This window comes from Meles meles, chromosome 10, assembly GCF_922984935.1.
Source record: "Meles meles chromosome 10, mMelMel3.1 paternal haplotype, whole genome shotgun sequence".
Lineage (NCBI taxonomy): Eukaryota > Metazoa > Chordata > Mammalia > Carnivora > Mustelidae > Meles > Meles meles.
Genome location: NC_060075.1, coordinates 91,808,190 through 91,826,997, shown reverse-complemented (window position 1 = coordinate 91,826,997; position 18,808 = coordinate 91,808,190). Strand labels below are relative to the sequence as shown.

Here is an 18,808-nt window from a genome sequence, read left to right as displayed (position 1 = left end):
CAGGTTTATGGTGAGTTAACATTACGTATTTTCCATAATACTTTACAGAAAACTCCTCACTTACATTTCCCGTGGAATAGAATGTCATGTGCTATATATACCTAGTACTAATATATATTGGGTATGACTCATCCTGGCTGAAGAATTACCTGTGAATTATTTCTCCCCAGAAAGCACGATGGGCATAGTTCCAGGCATTTATTGAATGAACGCACTCAGTAAATATCTGATGAGCTCTTTGCTCAGTGCTGGGGAAATTAGGATGCTCTTAAAGCACTTGAAATTGAGCAAACACAGAAAATACACTCTTCTACTAACCATCTGTTTGGTGGGCATTCATTGTATACCAACGATGTGTTCTGTGCTGGTGGTAGGGATACGGGCAGTGAGCGTGAGAGATGAGGTGCCTGGCCTCGTGTGTGGCATAGCTGGTCTAGAATAATCTAGAAAGGTCTCTTTCAGTTGGTGTATGTCCGAGTATTCTACCTGGGCCGTGGAATTGAAAAGGTTCCACATGTGAATGTAAGTAGAGGCTGTCTTGGCAGAGAAGAATGAAGAGTGAGAAGGCATTCCAGGCAGAAGGAACTGGATGAGCCAAAAACCAGGGTTTAGGTTTTGAGAACAGTGAGTATGTGCAGGCAAGAGCTTAGTGAGAGTGGAGGCTGACAGCTGGGAACACAGACGTGGGAGTAATTACATAGGGGCCAGATTTCTAAGAGCCAATAGAGTGTGCTAAGACACCTGATCTTTGTCCTTGTTTCAGAGATGACATTAAGGAGCCATGTCATGTCATTTAGGAAATTCATTGGTGACTAGAAATAATTTTAATTTTCTACCTCTTTGAATTTTATTTTAAGGTAAAAACCCAGATTTGGCCAACATTTATCATAGGCTTTATTCAAAGTATAACAAACATTGATACCTAAAAAAAAAAATTGGGGGGTTATAATCTTTTGTTATTGTTTAATTACACTGGTTATAGACAAATAGATTGTCATTTAAAAAAATTAAAACCTCATTTACCCCCCATCCCAAACATCATCCCTATCCCTTCCCCAAAAGCACCCACCATCATCTGTTTGCTCTGCCTCTTTCTAGGACTTTATCATTGTCTATTCCTGTACGCATCTGTATATGTCTTTATAGAAACAGGGCATTGTAATGTTCCTCCTTCATCTTTGACTTCAACCCTTGTGGGTCTTCTTACCAATAGTGTGTCCATGTCAAGACTGCTCTAGCCGCCTCTCAGTGTAGAACATATACCATTAGCACACAGCAGTGACTGGCACATAGAAAACACTCAAGAAATGATAAAGGATGAGAGAGAGAGGTAGCTGCTAAGATGACTGGAGCGGCCAAAGTCCAAGTCCACACCAACCAGTGGTCAGCATTTCGATTACAGAGTCCTGAGCGAATGTCAGAACCATGGGCTCCATAGATATGCTTTTCAGAGAGGGTCCCCGAGACCTCATTTAGTCAGAGAGGTTAATAGCAACATTCCATTAGCCATCTTGGAAAGGGCAAACACATCCTACGACTTTTTTGTCTGGCAAACAGCACATATTCACAAATATGTGAAATAGCACCTGACTTGTTCGTGATGTGATTAAAAATGCAGTCGCTCACCTCTGGGTGGGCTGCCCTTTCCAGATCTGATCCCCGACGCGGCAGCACCAGACGCAACGGAAGAGCAGGCTTATTCTTGTAGAGGGGCTGAGGTTGTAGAGTTAATGCTTCTAGAAGGCCCACAGCACTGCAGTTGGGGACCATGAGGCTGGACTGTGGCTATCAGAGAGGGCATGCCTTTTAACCAGCCTTCCTCTCACTTCTGAAAGGTGTTCACATCAAAGACCGCATCTACCCGGGGTAAAAATACTGGACTGGAAATTAGGAGCTACTCCAGTACTAGCCATGAGTAGTCGTGGAGCAGTCAACTTGCTAACGCAACCTAGTGTCCTGGATCACCCTTGGTAAGAATTAATAACCCCGAACTGGGAGATAATAGATGCTCTCATTTCAAGCCCTGGTACAAAGATATTCCCTGAACTGTACCACAGTCAGAAGAGAGGTTAAATAAATGCTGCTTTTTTTTAAAGCTTTTATTTATTTATTTGACAGAGAAAGAGAGAGAGAGAAAGACAGTGAGAGCGGGGATACAAGCAGGGGGAGGGGGAGAGGGAGAAGCAGGCTTCCCACTGATCAGGGACCCTGAGATCATGACCAGAGCCAAAGGCAGATGCTTAACAACTGAGCCACCCAGGGGCCCCAATGCTTTTTTTTTTTTTTTTTAAGATTTATTTATTTTAGAGAGAGCAAGCACATGGGTGAAAGCTGGGTGGGGAGAAGGGGATAGGGAGGGAGAGAGGGAGAGAGGGAAAGATAGAATCTTAAGCAGGCTCCATGACCAGCAGGGAGCTGGACATGGGACTTGATCATGACCTGAGACAAAATCAAGACACTTAAACAGCTAAGCAACTTTGGTGCCCCCAATAAAAGCTTTTTCATTCATAAGCATTTCCGAAGGACCTACCATGCGTCGGGCATGGGACTGGGAACTCATGAGGGAAAGTGGTGAGGACTTCTGGGACTCTCTGGGAACTGAACTAGGCATTTTATTTTTATTTTTTATAATTTTTCAATTTTAAAATAAACATATAACGTATTATTAGCCCCAGGGGTACAGGTCTGTGAATCGCCAAGTTTACACACTTTACAGCACTCACCATAGCACATACCCTCCCCAATGTCCATAACCCAGCCACCCTATCCCAACCCTCCTCCCCCTGGCAACCCTCACTCTGTTTTGTGAGATTAAGAGTCTCTTATGGTTTGTCTGCCTCCCAATCCCATTTCTTTCATTTATTCTTTCCCTACCCCCCAAGCCCCTCACATTTCATCTCCATGTCCTCATATCAGGGATATCATATGATAGTTGTCTTTCTCCAATTGACTTATTTCACTCAGCATAATACCCTCTAGTTCCATCCATGTCGTCGAAAATCGCAAGATTTCATTTTTTGATGGCTGCATAGTATTCCATTGTGTGTGTGTGTGTGTGTGTGTATATCTATCTATATATATATATATATATATCACATCTTCTTTATCCATTCATCTGTTGATGGACATCTAGGTTCTTTCCATACTTTGGCTATTGTGGACGTTGCTGCTATAAACATTCGGGTGCATGTGCCCCTTCAGATCACTACATTTGTATCTTTAGGGCAAATACCCAGTAGGGCGATTGCTGGGTTGTAGGGTAGATCTATTGTCAACATTTTGAGGAACCTCCATGCTGTTTTCCAGAGTGGTTGCACCAGCTTGCATTCCCACCTACAGTGTAGGAGGGTTCCCCTTTCTCTGCATCCTCGCCAGCATCTGTCATTTACCCCCATTGTTAATTTTAGCCGTTCTGACTGGTGTGAGGTGGTATCTCATTGTGATTTGAACTAGGCATTTTAAATGAAGAAAGATAGAATCTGGACTTAAAAAGAATAAGTGAAGAGTTAAAAAGTTAAAATATAGAAAGTCCTTTTCTCCTCCTCTGGCTATTACTGAATTTCAGCATCCTTACAAAGTCAAGGGAAGTAATACCACCAACTGAATTAAAATTTTCAAAATAATCTTTAAAAGTACAATTTTAGGTAGATTGCTATAAAAAGTGAACAGAACTTAATTAAAAGTTTTTCTAAAACTTAACTATCATATTTTTAATCAGATTGGTGATTTTCAAGCAACAGTTTTAAAACAAAAAGCAGACCTCAAATTTTAGATGCCAATGCATTTTGTCCAAGCACATAGCTCATATAAAATTTTTAAAAAATATTTCTAAAGTAAGTAGTTGTAATGATTTCTCTTAAATTTCCAGTTCTATAGACATTTGTGACGGTAACTATCATAGTTGCAAAAAGCTGACCAGAGAGACAAAAACTCTTACTTTTAAAGGTCTTAAATTTTATTATATGTGAACTGGCAAGAATTTGTGGTTTTTACATTCTTATGCCACCCCCCTTTCAGCAGGGCACTCATGAACGAAGGTTAAGATAGGATATGCCAGAAAAATGAAACTAGTTCATGACAAGTAATCAAATCTTAAAATGTTTAATTGTCTACATTTAAGTGAATCCTGCTATGAATCTAATTAAATGAGAAAAAATTCAAGAGCTTTGCTAAGGTTCTTGAGCTTTACCTCAATCATTAATCTCTCTTATTCAATTTTATTTTATTTTTATTTTTAATTTTTTAAAAAATATTTTATTTATTTGACAGAGATAGGGAGAGGGAACACGGGCAGGGAGAGTGGGTGAGGGAGGAGCAGGCTTCCCGCTGAGCAGGGCTCCAGGATCATGCGCCGGGCTGAAGGCAGATGCTTAAGGACTGGGCCACCCAGGCGCCCCCCTATTCAATTTTAAAGCTCTAGGTTAGCCACCAGATGCTAAAATCCATAAACAAAGAATAAACAGTGAGCTGAAAATGTGTCCCAGTTAAACTGTTTCTATGGCATTCCTGTTAAATATAGATAAGACATTTTTAAAGAGGTTTGGAATTCACAGGCATAGATGGGTACCAAGTGTCACCCTACCTCCAGTGGGATCTTGCCACCTTTGCGGGAGGTGAAGTTCAGTGGGTAAACAGCCTTTCAGAAGCCTATGAAAAACATGGATGCAACCCTTTATACCTCTTTAGTGACCATTTTAAAACGTTCAAATACAGACTTGTGTTCTCATTTGTGACCTATTTTGACATATTTAAGGATAGACAGATGACTGTTTTTAAGACAGTAATGATAAAGACCTGCTTGAATCATCCTGGTAAACTAGGTCAGGTTGCTCATCAACACCCCCTCCCCCTCACCCAATCTCAAACTACAAACAACAAAGGTTTGTAACTCTCATGCTACATAGCCAGGAAATTATCTTGCCTTGGGTAATGTCTGCTGGCTTTAGGCATAGCTGGGTCAAGATATTCCAAGATGGTCCTTACACCACACACGAAAATAGACTCAAAATGGATGAAGGACCTCAATGTGAGAAAGGAATCCATCAAAATCCTTGAGGAGAACACAGGCAGCAACCTCTTCGACCTCAGCCGCAGCAACATCTTCCTAGGAACATCGGCAAAGGCAAGGGAAGCAAGGGCAAAAATGAACTATTGGGATTTCATCAAGATCAAAAGCTTTTGCACAGCAAAGGAAACAGTTAACAAAACCAAAAGACAACTGACAGAATGGGAGAAGATATTTGCAAACGACATATCAGATAAAGGGCTAGTATCCAAAATCTATAAGGAACTTAGCAAACTCAACACCCAAAGAACAAACAATCCAATCAAGAAATGGGCAGAGGACATGAACAGACATTTCTGCAAAGAAGACATCCAGATGGCCAACAGACACATGAAAAAGTGCTCCACGTCACTCGACATCAGGGAAATACAAATCAAAACCACAATGAGATATCACCTCACACCAGTCAGAATGGCTAAAATTAACAAGTCAGGAAATGACAGATGCTGGCGAGGATGCGGAGAAAGGGGAACCCTCCTCCACTGTTGGTGGGAATGCAAGCTGGTGCAACCACTCTGGAAAACAGCATGGAGGTTCCTCAAAATGTTGAAAATAGAACTACCCTATGACCCAGCAATTGCACTACTGGGTATTTACCCTGAAGATACAAACATAGTGATCCGAAGGGGCACGTGTACCCGAATGTTTATAGCAGCAATGTCTACAATAGCCAAACTATGGAAAGAACCTAGATGTCCATCAACAGATGAATGGATAAAGAAGAGGTGGTATATATACACAATGGAATACTATGCAGCCATCAAAAGAAATGAAATCTTGCCATTTGCGATGACGTGGATGGAACTAGAGGGTATCATGCTTAGTGAAATAAGTCAATCGGAGAAAGACAACTATCATATGATCTCCCTGATATGACGACGTGGAGATGCAACATGGGGGGTTAGGGGCATAGGAGAAGAATAAATGAAACAAGATGGGATTGGGAGGGAGACAAACCATAAATGACTCTTAATCTCACAAAACAAACTGGGGGTTGCTGGGGGGAGGTGGGGTTGGGAGAGGGGGAGGGGGTTATGGACCTTGGGGAGGGTATGTGCTATGGTGAGTGCTGTGAAGTGTGTAAACCTAGTGATTCACAGACCTGTACCTCTGGGGATAAAAATACATTATATGTTTATAAAAAAAAAAAAAAAAGGATGAATACCCAACTTTTGTAGCAACATGGACGGGACTGGAAGTGATTATGCTGAGTGAAATAAGTCAAGCAGAGAGAGTTAAGTATCATATGGTTCCACTTATTTGTGGAGCATAACAAATGACATGGAGGACATTGGGAGATGGAGAGGAGAAGGAAGTTGGGGGAAATTGGAAGGAGAGGCGAACCATGAGAGACTATGGACTCTGAAAAATAACCTGAGGGTTTTGAAGGGGCGGGGGTGGGAGGTTGGGGGAACCAGGTGGTGGGTAATAGGGAGGGCACATATTGCATGGAGCACTGGGTGTTGTGCAAAAACACTGAATACTGTTACCTTGAAAAAATAAATTTTTAAAAAATTTAAAAAAAAAAGATATTCCAAGATGGTCCTTAAGGATCTGCCCTGTTGCTTCCCTCCATTCTAACTTCCTCTGTGGTTAGCCCTGGTCTCAAGCGACCTCCACTAGTTTCATCCATATGATCTAAGTCCAGGGAGAAAGAGATTTTTCTCTTCCACAAAAAAACCCCAGAAGTTGTCTAACTGGAAAATTTGAGTTGTATATCCATCCCTGAACCAAATACTGGGAAGAAGGAGATAGAAATGCACTGAGTTATTAGCCTGGAGCCCGCGGAGGGATTGGCCCCATACAAATTAGGTGGGCTGATGGTGTCAAGGGACTAGTCCCCTCAAAAAACTCTGGGTGCTGTTACCAGACAAAGGGGTGTTATCATAAGCCCAAATAGCAGTTTCTGTTGCATGGTCTGAGAGTGAAAATGCCATGACTCCCTGCTTGATTCAGGTCTTCCCTATTCTAGAAGGTGGCACCCCTATGTGCTCCTTTAATGGTTCTAAGGAAGAAGTATTCAATTTTTATTATATATCCAGCAAGCAGATTTTGAGGGTATTCCATACACCAAAAACTCTGCCACTGGAGGGAAATCTAAATTCCAATAAAATACAGTGCCTGCCCTCAAAGAGTTCCTAAGCACAAAGGGCATTTGACACAAAATTATAAATTCCTGTCCCACATATTATAAAAGGAACATGTAGAAAGTGCTCTGTGACATTTGTTCTGAATTTTCCTGGTCTTTGAACATTCTTTTTTTAGCTCACTTCAGAATCTCACAAAGTACACTTAAATCTGATTTTTCAAAATCTAGTATTGTTCATGAGAACTATATTACGTAAACAGCCAGGTTTTAGAACTTAAAGGTCAAAGTCTAGAGTGTGCCATCCTTGTTTTATGTCAATCCAGGATTTAAAATGACATTCATAAGTGGCATTCTCAGACTATGAAGGTGACCTTGAAAGCAGGTTGGTTTTTTACCTTCAAACAAACAATGCCTCAGAAAGACAACTGTTACATGGTCTTTGAGACAGAACAGCCAACAATTTGCAGTCCCATCTGCCATTCAAATGCTGCAGAATTTTCCAGTAAAGACTGCCTTATGCTGAAGCAGGTCATTCCAGGTGAGGACATATGTGAAACGGATAAGAAAGTAAGGGCCGTGTCAGCAGGAGTAAAGCTTCGACAAGCTCCTCTAAAAAAAGTGATTCATTCTTCCTAAATTTGTAACATTTTCAGAAACCAGAGGAAGTCGTATGAAATAGAACAGAGAGGAAGAATTTGTTCATGAGTGAAATTTGGAAGTATTCCTAAACTGATCTCAAGTCTGGTGATATTTTTTTTCTACTTGAATAGAAATATACGTTAGGTAGAAAGTGGACATTTAAGATTTAAAGAAGTGTTCAGAACATGGAGACTAATTATTATTTAGTTGTATTCAAGAAACATTTATTGAGCACCTACAATGTGCCCTGTCACATTAGGCAATGTTTATGCACAAATCAATGTTGCACAATACTTGGCCTTGTCTTACTGTCTATTGGAGATAAGGGCATAAACAAATAGTTACAGCATTAGGTCATTTACGCTGAAACAGGCTTTTACAAGGTGCTGGTGGACAGAGTTGGGGGTGGAGAGAGGGAAGAGAGGAATTCTGTTTAAGTGGAAGCTTTAAAGATGCATGGTAATTCACTAAGCTGATGAGATCAGTGGGGGTCCATGGAGCAGAGCGCAGAAGTATAAAGTGTGTTCTCTACTGGCAACTTCAAGAAGCTCATATGGGCAGGGGGGAAGCCATTGAAGCCTTTGGAACAAGAGAATGACTTAATCCAAGGTGTGCCTCCGAAATCCTTCTGGTGGTGATACGGAGGGTTGGACAAGGAGAAGGGGAGAGTTTGGAATAGACATGGCAGCTGGGGGAGGGGGGAGGTTGGTTCCTGCAGGGGTTCAGACCTGACATGAGAACAGACTGAACTGAGGCAGGGTGATGATACTGGGACAATGGGAACATGGTGGCTAGTTGCTAGTGAAGTAGAAAGGATAGGAGCTTGTGACAGGGAAAGGTAAGGGGAGGGAAATGGTCAAAACAAGTCCCAGGCTGGGGCGCCTGGGTGGCTCAGTGGGTTAAAGCCTCTGCCTTGGGGCGCCTGGGTGGCTCAGTGGGTTAAAGCCTCTGCCTTCGGCTCGGGTCATGATCCCAGGATCCTGGGATCGAGCCCCACATCGGGCTCTCTGCTCAACGGGAAGCCTGCTTCCTCCTCTCTCTCTGCCTGCCTCTCTGCCTACTTGTGATCTCTGTCTGTAAAATAAATAAATAAAATCTTTAAAAAAAAACAAAAAAAAACAAAAAAAAACGAGTCCCAGGCTGGACTGCCTTTAAGGATGTGGGATCTGTAGAGCGTCAGAAGGATCCCAGGCTTGGTTTAATACTCTGTCAACATCTTGAAACCATTAATTTTTGAACAAAGGGCCCACATGCTCGTTTTCATTCTGCACTGGCCTCTGCAAATCCTATAGAAGTCTTGTTCCCAGGCTTGTCCTGAGCTCAGAGGTGGATCACCATGCCAATAGTAGAAATTAGAAACAGAAGAACAGATTTTGTTCTAAGAGGGATGGTGGGGAGGGGTCACTTTTGCAACACATGTACTTATGGGCCATCAAAGTAGAGCTATTCAATAGGCTGTTAGAAATTGGATGTAGGAACTTAGGAGCATCTTAGGTAAGGTCTGTCCGTATAAGTCCCGGACCAGGCTACTCCGTGGAGTAGATGACCGATATGCCATATGACGTGACGCCCCGCGAGACTCAGGGTGCAGCCCACTCAGACTCTGTAGCCAGAGCGGTGGAGCCATACAGACACATTCACACAGTCAGGCACTCTTCAGATTCAAACAGGTCGGACACCCGCCTCTGGGTATCCCTGGCTAATGGGAGGTGATCAGTCTCCCCTCTCATTCTTTATGAGTAAGAGTGAGTTTCTATGGTTACAGGCAATGGGGGATGGTAATGGGGTGTTTTCCCAGTCCCTCAAGGTTGGGCCGCTTTCTGAATCTCTCAAGGCCAAATGGCCCTTTCATTTGGAAGTATAATCTATGTGGAGGTAAGATCCCCCTCCCTTTGTCTGCGACATCATTCACGATGGGAAGGAAACCTAGTAAAGGAAAAACACTGATATAAATAAAGGTGGTTTTCTCTCTGTTTAAAAGGGCAAAAAAAAAAAAAAAAAAAAAAAGAAATTGGATGTAAATTTCACGCACGGTACAAAGTATAGATTTACAGATGCAGGGAGTACCAAGCCCAAGGTGATGGAGAGATTGGGCTTGGATGAGAGAATTCAGAGGGAAAAGAAGCTGGAGATGGAAACTTTGGGAGCATCTATATTTTTTTTAAAGATTTTATTTATTTATTTGACAGACAGAGATCACAAGTAGGCAGAGAGACAGGCAGAGAGAGAGGAAGGAAAGCAGTCTCCCTGCTGAGCAGAGAGCCCGATGTGGGGCTCGATCCCAGGACCCTGGGATCATGACCTGAGCTGAAGGCAGAGGCTTTAACCCACTGAGCCCCCCAGGTGCCCCGGGAGCATCTATATTTAAAGGAAAGAGAGGGGAAAGAGAAACGGGAGAGTGGGCATTAGAGTCCTATGGGGAAATTTTGGAATTGTGTCCTGGAAGTGAAGAAAAAAAGTCTCAAAAAGGGAATGTGAGATAAGCCACAGAGACCCAGTAGGGACAAGGGCCATTGCACTTGGCAGTAAGAGGGTCCACGGTAATCACTGAGACCAGTGGTGAAGATGGAGGTCCTATTATAATGGAATGAAGGAGCAACGAAAAGGAAACAGAAATGAGAGCAGACTATCTTTTCAAGTACCTGGGCTAGGAAAGTCAACAGAAGGAAAGGCGTTGAGAGTGTTGAGAATAGAGGAAGTTTTTTTTGGTTTGTTAGGACGGGAAATTGAGCGGGTTTACATGTGAGAGCCTTGTCCTTAGCAGGTCAGAGGGCACAAACTTCCAAGACAAAAGTACATTCTGGAATGGGGAATGGGGACAGACAAATTCACAGATGGAATGGTCAAAGGGTGAATGCGTATTCTATACATTAGTCCCTGCACATATGAGTTTAAAAAAAAAAAAAAACCCTCAACAAATCACTTAACTTTCTCAGTAGTGTTAAGTTTACTCCTGAGAGTGAGATGGTCAGGGTTCGAGGCTTTAGAACAGTGCTGTAGGTAACTCTTTGCAGTCTATGAGAAGAACTGACCAGGGACAAATACCACTGGTGAGTAGCAGGGAGGGCTCAGCGGCTGCCAAAGCAGAAGCCAGTCTCAGGAAAGAGGCAGAACTGAACGATGCTTGCCATGTCTATGGATGAAAAACTAATAAGCAATATTGGCCCAGGGTATTAGAGGTCAACCAGGGGAAAAGCATTTGCCTCTGAATTTTTTTTTTTTAAATTAAGCTCTGAAGACCCTCCATGGCCGTAATAATGGCATCTGCTTTCTCTGTATTGCCGGGCTGCCCAGCCAGCACTAAGGATCCTGGGCATTTTGGGGGAGCGAACCGATCAGAAGGCTACCGCAGGGCAAGTGCTGATTTAGTGAATAATTAATGCATCACCAAGACCTGAGGCTCCAGACTCCCGCAGCAGAAAGGAAGTTTATAAACCCATAAAGCAGCTTTACTTTGTGGTCTAATGATTAAACTTTCCCTGGGCCCTATTTCATTGCAGCTCAGTTAAAAGCTGACCGAGCCACTTAAACCCTTCCCCCTGGGATAATTAAAAACCAGCAAAATCGCCTGGCTGGGTTAGCAACTGCTGGGACTCCCCCCCCCGGTGCAGGGCACTTTTGCGGAAAACGCTAGCTTTCACTCCATCCGCTGCGCCAAGGCAGCAGAATTGGGCTGGTTCGTGGAAGGCGTTCCGCCGCCCGCCTCTCTTCCCTCCCCAACCCCCAGGAGGTGGGTGAGCTTCTGTTCACCCCTGATCTAACCAGACAGGTCGCACAGTGCCATTAGGAGCCCTCCCCTCCCCCCCACCTCACATCTGTATACCATGGAGTTCCTCTCTAGAATCGCCGAGGTGGCGCTTTGCGGAGATGGCGAAGTGGGTCTCATTCGAGGTTGAGCCAACCCTGTCACGGTGACATGGGAAAAAGCCTCACCAACAATGGTGTCATTCGAGAAATTACCTGAATTAGAACCATCACCTGGATGTAGATAAGAAGTAGATTTTTAAAAACAATTAAGTGGGTAATTCGATGCCGTGGCCACCTGGGTGGCAGGGACTAAAGGCAGGTCCCGAATAAATAAACGCGCGCGCCGGGGAGCCCAGTGAGCAGCAGTTTTCCCGGTTTCGCGTGGAGACCTTGGAGACGCCGCGTCCAGCCCAAGCTTGGGGATGCCGATTCCTTGTCTCCCGGCCACAAACCTGACAGGTCGACCCTCTTTCTAAAGGGTTAACCTGCCTTCTCCCTCGGGCGGGAGCCTGTGGCCCCGGGTATCCTTTCGTGACTCACTCGTTGCAAATGCAAACGCCCGAGCTCGCGGTAGGTCCCGCCGGGCCCCCCTCGCGCCGCGATCCCCACACCTACCTCCGCCACCAGCCCAGACGCCGCCCGCCCCCCGCGCGCCGCGCACCCGGGACAGCCCGGAGCCCGCGGCGACCGCAGGCGCGGCCTTAAAACAAAAGAGGCGCCCCGGGAGGGTGGGACCCGGACCTCACCCCCTCCTCGCCTGGCGGTGGCCGCCCGCCCCCTCAGCCCCTGCTCTCCGTGTGCGCATGAGCGGAGGCGCCTCCCCCGGTTCCTCCCAAGGCTAAACTTTCTAATTCCCTTCTTTGGGCTCGGGGCTGCCGGCGGCAGGGAACGCGCTCGCACCGCCCGGGTGAGGAGGACAAAGTGGCTGCGCGATTTTCTCCCCTCCCGACCCTCCGACTCCCCGCTTCCGTGGGAGCGGCAGGAAATGGAAGGGCCCCTCTCTTCTCTCTGAACATTTGCTGTTTTTCCCCCTCTACTTCTCCAGAAAGGAAGACGAGGGGGAAAAGGGCAGGCGGCTCCGCCGGTGCGTTCTCCACTCCTCCGCAGGGGCTGTCCCCTCGGCTGCAGGGACTGGCCATGGGGCTGCTCCAGGTGTTCGCTTTCAGCTTCTTAGGTAATTCCGCGGACGCGGTGGGGGGAGGAGGCGTGGGTGGGGAAGAAGCCCCCGAAGGCGTTTGACCCTGCTTCGAGGGCGCCTGGAAGATCGGAGAGGGACTGGGGTGGGAATCGTGCCCTGGGATTAAACGCCGGCGCCCTCGGTGGCGGCTGAGGACTGCGCGCGAGGATCGCCGCGGACTCGCAGCCCGGGGATTCTGTGACCAGAACTGGGGATCCGCGGCCCCTGCTCCGGGCTTTGCACCTTCGGCGGGTTCACGGCGGGTCTCTTCACTGCGGGGTGGGGGGTGGGGACAGGCTTCCTGGGGTCGGCTGGGAGCTTGCCGCGGAGGGCTCCCCTGGAGCCCATTTCCCGGTGAAGCGTACTAGCGGGCGCAGGCTTAGTCCCGGGAACAGATTGGAGCCATGTGGCTTCAATTAACCTTCGCTGTTTGCCCCCGGATGGCGCCAGAAACAGCTGGACCGGGTGCTTCCCTGGAATGACGAAGCGTTGAAGGCACTCCAAAGCCGCAGGGACTTGTCCACTAGCCCCTTGCTTGGGAAAGCGGCGCCCCCTGCGAGTCCTGCTGCCTCGCCCCCAAAGAAGCGCCGGGGATCTCCGAGGGTGCACACACGCACACTCACACATTTCCACGCGCACGCACACACGGCTTCTCACTGAGGATGCACAGGCTGCCGCGTGCACGGAGGTTCATACACTCACCCCCCTACCGGCGCGCGCATGGATGTTTGGCCGCTCGCCTGCCTGCGCTCAGTTCCAGGCAAAGGCACATCGAAGTGGCTGGTCTGCACGTCTACCTTTTGTGGCTGGAGCTGTTTTCCCAAGGCAGATCTGGGTGGGCTTGAGTGTCTCTGGGTCTCCCGGGAATGATATTCTGGGCTGCCGGACCAACGTGATACCGTGTCTCTTTCCGAACCCTCTCCACGTCCCGGCCTCCCCCTCGCTCATCTTTCCATTGTGCTTTTTTCTGTGCATTCTGCTTTCTTCTGAACCTACTCTGTTCCCGCCCCTGCTTGTACCTTTTGCTTGGGCGCGCTCCCTGCTTGTGTCCTACCCATTCCCCCACCTCCCGGGTTGCCTGCCCTTTTCCACAGCCCTGTGCGGAGCCAAAGTGCGCGCTCAAGAACCCGAATTCAGCTATGGCTGCGCGGAGGGCAGCTGCTACCCCGCCACGGGTGACCTTCTCATCGGCCGAGCACAGAAGCTCTCCGTGACCTCCACGTGCGGGCTGCACAAGCCTGAGCCGTACTGTATTGTCAGCCACCTCCAGGTGAGGGCGGAGATCCCAGCTCCAGGCTCCGCGTGCGCCGCCTCCGGTCCAGAGACCCAGGAGCCAGGCCCTGGGGACTCCACATCCTGCCAGCTATCCAGATAGGAAGTGCGGCCAGTCGGGGAGTCCCGGGATTAGTCTGGTTGCTCACCCTTTTTTGCTCCATCTCCGTTTGCACAGTTGTATCCGCCAAACATTTCCTGCCGCCTCCACCGCGGGCGCAGTCAGCATGGAAAAGCAGGGCTGCAGGCGACCGGGTCCCAGCCCTGGATCCTGACCCTGCGCCTTCAAAAAGTCCCGAGTGTTTAAGGTTTTGTGGTTATTTTAAATCTGTCCTCCTCAGAATGTGTGTAAAAGATAGTTTATCCTCTTTTTCTTGTACTGGGTCGTGATCTTGGGTTTTTCCCGTTTCTCTTGGATAAAGGGTACGCAGCACTGACGGATACCTTGCAAGGTCATTCCAATCACTGAACCTGATTTTCTTTCCTGTGGTGTTGTACCCCATCTACCTCCATTAGATCCTTCTTCAGAATTTCCTGGTTGCCATGGTACCCTGACAGAGAAGGACCCAAATGAAATTTCTGGGTGCCTTCTAACAAGGGGGCCAGGATCTTAGATTTCAAAGGTCGCATTTTTACAAAGTCAAAACCATATTTTATTATTTTTAAAAGATTTTATTTGTCAGAGAGCGAGAGAAGACAAGCAGGGGGTAGTTGTAGGCAGAGCAGAGGAGAAGCAAGCTCCCAGGTGAGCAAAGAGCCCCATGCCGTGGCCCAAGACCCCAAGATCATGACCTGAGCCCAAGGGAGACACTTAACCGACTGAGCCACCCAGGCATCCCAAAATTAACTACCTAGAATCAGAAGCCTTTTGCTTATTTTTTTTTTTTTTTAAGTAGACTGTTAGTTCTGACCTCTAAAGCAAGCAAAAGGCAGCTAGCTAGTCTTACCTGCTTGCAGGTGCCAGAGCCAACTGCTCCAGTTTTGGTCCCTCCACCTGCCTGGATACCTGCCCTTTGGGAGGAGGTCCATGTCCTGTGGTTTGCACCGCAGAGACCTTAAAATGGAGCCACTTTTATAAAGCTGGGAGAGACTGGAGAAATTAACCCAAAGGAATGCGGTAAAGTGGATTCTGCTCCTTTGCTTCCAGGTTTACACAGAGATGTCTAGACTGCTTCCTCCTGATTAGAAGGGTGGCTATAATTAAACTTTTTTTTTTAGTTCTGGTAATTGTTCTCCAGTATTAGTTTCCTTGACTACAGGTTAATGAAGGCAGTCGATGTTACCTTTTCTAATATTAGCCCGTAAATCTTACCTAAAATATTGTGTTAACATTTACCTCGGAGGCGAGGACATCCTGTAAATGAATCACCAGATTCTGAGTCTGGCTTTGACCAGAATGAGAACTGAATTGTTTGTCTTCAAAGCCAAGTCGAGGCAAACTCTCTGGCTTACGGGATCAGCCATGGAAGTGTGGAGTGCTCTTTACAGATACCAGATTCTAAAGAAAGGGCCTGGGTGTGCACTTCTCTCAAACATTCAATGGGTCTGAAAACTGAGGCAGGAATCTGAAGTATTTTGTCCAGGGTCCCACTGAATTCCTGACTTCTGTTCTCTCTCTTTTTCTTAGTACCTTTTGCTCGTCCCTAATCCTTTCGGGAGGAAGGGGATAACTAATAGCTAAATAAGGACAAACATAAAAGTACGATCTGTTGATACTGTCCTTATCAGAATATTATCCCTGCTTCAGTGTTGTTGGGTATTTGTGGATCTTTACCGATGCCATTCTCAGCTTCGTGAAGGTCCGCGTTGGCATTCTTCGAGTTGGTCTCAGTGTATACTGCTCTTAACAAAGCACTACAGCCTCGTCTCCATTTCCCAAATATTCCGAGCTTTCTAGGTTAGTCTGCAAGCTGCCACCATTGATTAAGCTGCCACCATTAATTCTTGGGCAGAGCAGAAGCTGGGAAAACGGGTTCTGTATTTCCCAAAGCTTCTTAAATTCATCTGCCTAATACTTGGCCTCTCTGTCTTATGTAGGTTTTAGAAAAACAGGCCGAATGAATTGTTCTCCCCCCCTTTCATTTTTCAGTTTGCTTTATGTCAGCAAAAATTCTCTAATACCTCTTCTGCATTTTACTGGAAGAGTAAGCTTCTCTAGCTATTCATTGAGATGAAGGCTTATGCCTAGAAATTTCATTTTGATTAAATTAATAGCTTGTGGAAACAATGCCACCTTTTACTTTTGACCTTGAATTTACAAGCGTGGAGGAAATTTTCAGCAGTAATTCATACCCCATTAGTGAAAAAGCAAAAGGCATATTACATGTCACGTAAGTAACTTTGAGACATTCATTTTTCTTGAAGCAAGTCGGCTTGATTTCTGTATTGTGGGCTTAATTTTTGGTGTGTGTGTGTGTGTGTGTGTGATTGCTTCCTAGGCTCATGAAACTAACTTTCCTTTCAGGAGGACAAAAAATGCTTCATCTGCAATTCCCAAGATCCTTATCATGAGACCCTCAATCCTGACAGTCATCTCATTGAAAATGTGGTCACTACATTTGCTCCAAACCGCCTTAAGATTTGGTGGCAGTCTGAAAATGGTATGTGCTTGGTGTGTGATTGGTCACCTGGAAGGAGTTTACAGGCTCCTGGGTATTTGTAATCTTGATTGGTTTGTCTGCCCTGTAATTATGGCCTTTGGCAGATTTACTGCCTAGTACTAACTTTTCTTGGTAAAATCTGATCTTTCTTCCTCAAGTATGCACTTTCTGTAAGAAAGAAGTCTTTGATGCTAGACCAAAGGCGTATTTCGTAGCCCTCATCCTGAGGGGAGTCTTTGTGGGGGCTGTGGGGGCGGCTGTATCTGGAAGGCCCTGAATCTTCCACAAAATATGGCATCTTTCATTTTGATCAACCCCAAAGGAAAGGGCAAAAGCAGCCCCCCTACTTTTGCCCTTCCCTCTAAGAAGGGCATCAGCGTCCTTCCCTCTAAGAAAATTTCCCTCTAAGAAAATTCAGTAATAGTACTGTGAATCAGCACTAGGTCTTAATTTTTCACGACTCTGTCAACCTAGATATGACCCCCACTCAATTTCCCTAGTGAGTATGTGAAGCCAGCTCCTTTTTCCTTTCTTTGCCTTGGGGTTTGGGTTTAAATTTTTTTTAATGTATTTTATTTATTTGACACAGAGAGAAAGATCATAAATAGGCAGAGAGGCAGGCAGAGAGAGAGGGGGAAGCAGGCTCCCTGCTGAGCAGAGAGCCCAATGTGGGGCTCGATTCCAAGACCCTGAGATCATGACCTGAGCTGAAGGCAGAGACTTAACCCACTGAGCCACCCAGGCACCCGGGTTTGGGTTTAGTAAGCTCATCAAATTTGGTGTTACTTCACTGGGAAACTAATCCCCAATTAATTTTGCATCTGTGTCAAACTTGAATGTGAACTTTGGGAAATAAAGGTAGAATTATTGTGTCTCATTAACAATGTACCATTAGATCTTCCAAAAAATTATGAGAATTCTAGATCTCAAAGCTGTAAACCTAGGTTTGGCCATAGAAAGCATGGATTCGACTAGATCTCTCTCTTACATATGCCCTATCCCTGGGAAGCTTTTGGAGGCTTGCTGTCATGTAACATTCTATAAAGAAGAGCTCCCTTATGAGACTTCCTTGTCGTCAACTATGAAATTATCCTTGCATTCCAGAAGACTCTTGGTTTCTGGGGAGAGTTGATTGATTATTCATTGGTCAGCCTTGGGACTGCATTCGTTACCAGTTTGAGACAGTCTCATCCTCAAAAAGTGTGTCCGTCCATTAGAGCCTTACCAATTCTTACAGGAGGTTATCTTGGTTGATAGTTGAATGTGATAGAGAAGTTTCTGTAAGTCTGTACTGCAGTCACGGAGGACTTCTGAAAGAGCATAGCGCCGCTTCCAAGAGGCAGGAGCATCCCGACTGCACACATTCTTCCAGTGACATGAAAGGACAATTAGAAGGACACCTCAACTTTCGTATCAAGTTGATAGACAGTAAAATTGTTCATCAGGTGCTGTAGTGCCGGGGGAAGGGTTTTTTCTTGGTTGCTTCAGGAGTTCAGCAATTTCTGCCACTTGAATTTGTGGGGCAAGAGGCCAAAACCCAGAAAGACGGATCTTCGAGGAGAGGGGCTGTTGCTCTCTGTCCTGAGAGACTCAGTGAGGTTAGCCGAAGCCTAGTCCTCAGAAAGTCAAACTGGTTGTTACTGCCCCGTCCTCTCCTTGCTGTCCTCATTATTAAAGATGTCCTTTCTGGATGTGATTTTATCCTTTTCTGTGGGTTTCGTCGAAGTGGAGCTTTAGGTGATGGCCTTAAATTATTGGTGTTCAGGCATCAAAATGGGCTTGGAGGGCACAGCTGCTTTTCAGAACCCTTCCTGGGGAATCTACCCCTAGGTCTGACAGAAATCAAACACGCTTATGAAAGAATCATCTTGTTTCTTTTCTCTGTGGACTTTTCTTCCCTTATTAAAAAAACTGCAATGCGTTATCAGGTTCTAAATCTAAAACGGAATGTGTTTTTAGGGCGCCCAATGCAGCGTGTGTTCTTATGTTGCAGAAAGGGTCCTGGGCTTGTTTGCACTTTACTTTGTTATCTCTTCACTTTGAACAAACACTGCAGCTTTTTAAAAGCCTGGGAGAGAAGAGACACATGGGGGCTGAGCTCACCTTCCACTCCGAAATGTCTAGAGTCGGTTTATAATATGGCTCTTTTTAATAAGTTAGATAAGGTTGGTTAGTGTGATTATAATGTTTTTCTTTAACATTCCAACTAACTCATATCC

The 18,808-nt window shown here is 45.8% G+C and overlaps 1 protein-coding gene and 1 long non-coding RNA gene across 3 annotated transcripts in view; one reads left to right on the top strand and one right to left on the bottom strand.

The window, feature by feature from the left end:
- The window catches only part of LOC123951820, a 29,393-nt gene extending 17,148 nt beyond the window's left edge, over nucleotides 1-12,245 (bottom strand). Inside the window, exons 1-2 of one of the 2 annotated variants that reach the window (XR_006820517.1) lie at nucleotides 12,156-12,245; nucleotides 11,617-11,771 (exon numbers count right to left, since the gene is read on the bottom strand). This is a non-coding gene — a long non-coding RNA (uncharacterized LOC123951820). The remainder of the gene's footprint in view (nucleotides 1-11,616; nucleotides 11,772-12,155) is intronic. The other variant, XR_006820516.1, reaches the window with a different exon arrangement.
- A 62-nt stretch (nucleotides 12,246-12,307) lies between these two features.
- LAMB1 (laminin subunit beta 1) overlaps nucleotides 12,308-18,808 on the top strand; it is a 67,081-nt gene continuing 60,580 nt past the window's right edge. Inside the window, 4 exon segments of the mRNA XM_046020877.1 lie at nucleotides 12,308-12,447; nucleotides 12,586-12,714; nucleotides 13,812-13,987; nucleotides 16,454-16,589. Of these exon segments, the coding sequence (XP_045876833.1) occupies nucleotides 12,678-12,714; nucleotides 13,812-13,987; nucleotides 16,454-16,589 (349 nt within the window). The 5' untranslated portion in view covers nucleotides 12,308-12,447; nucleotides 12,586-12,677.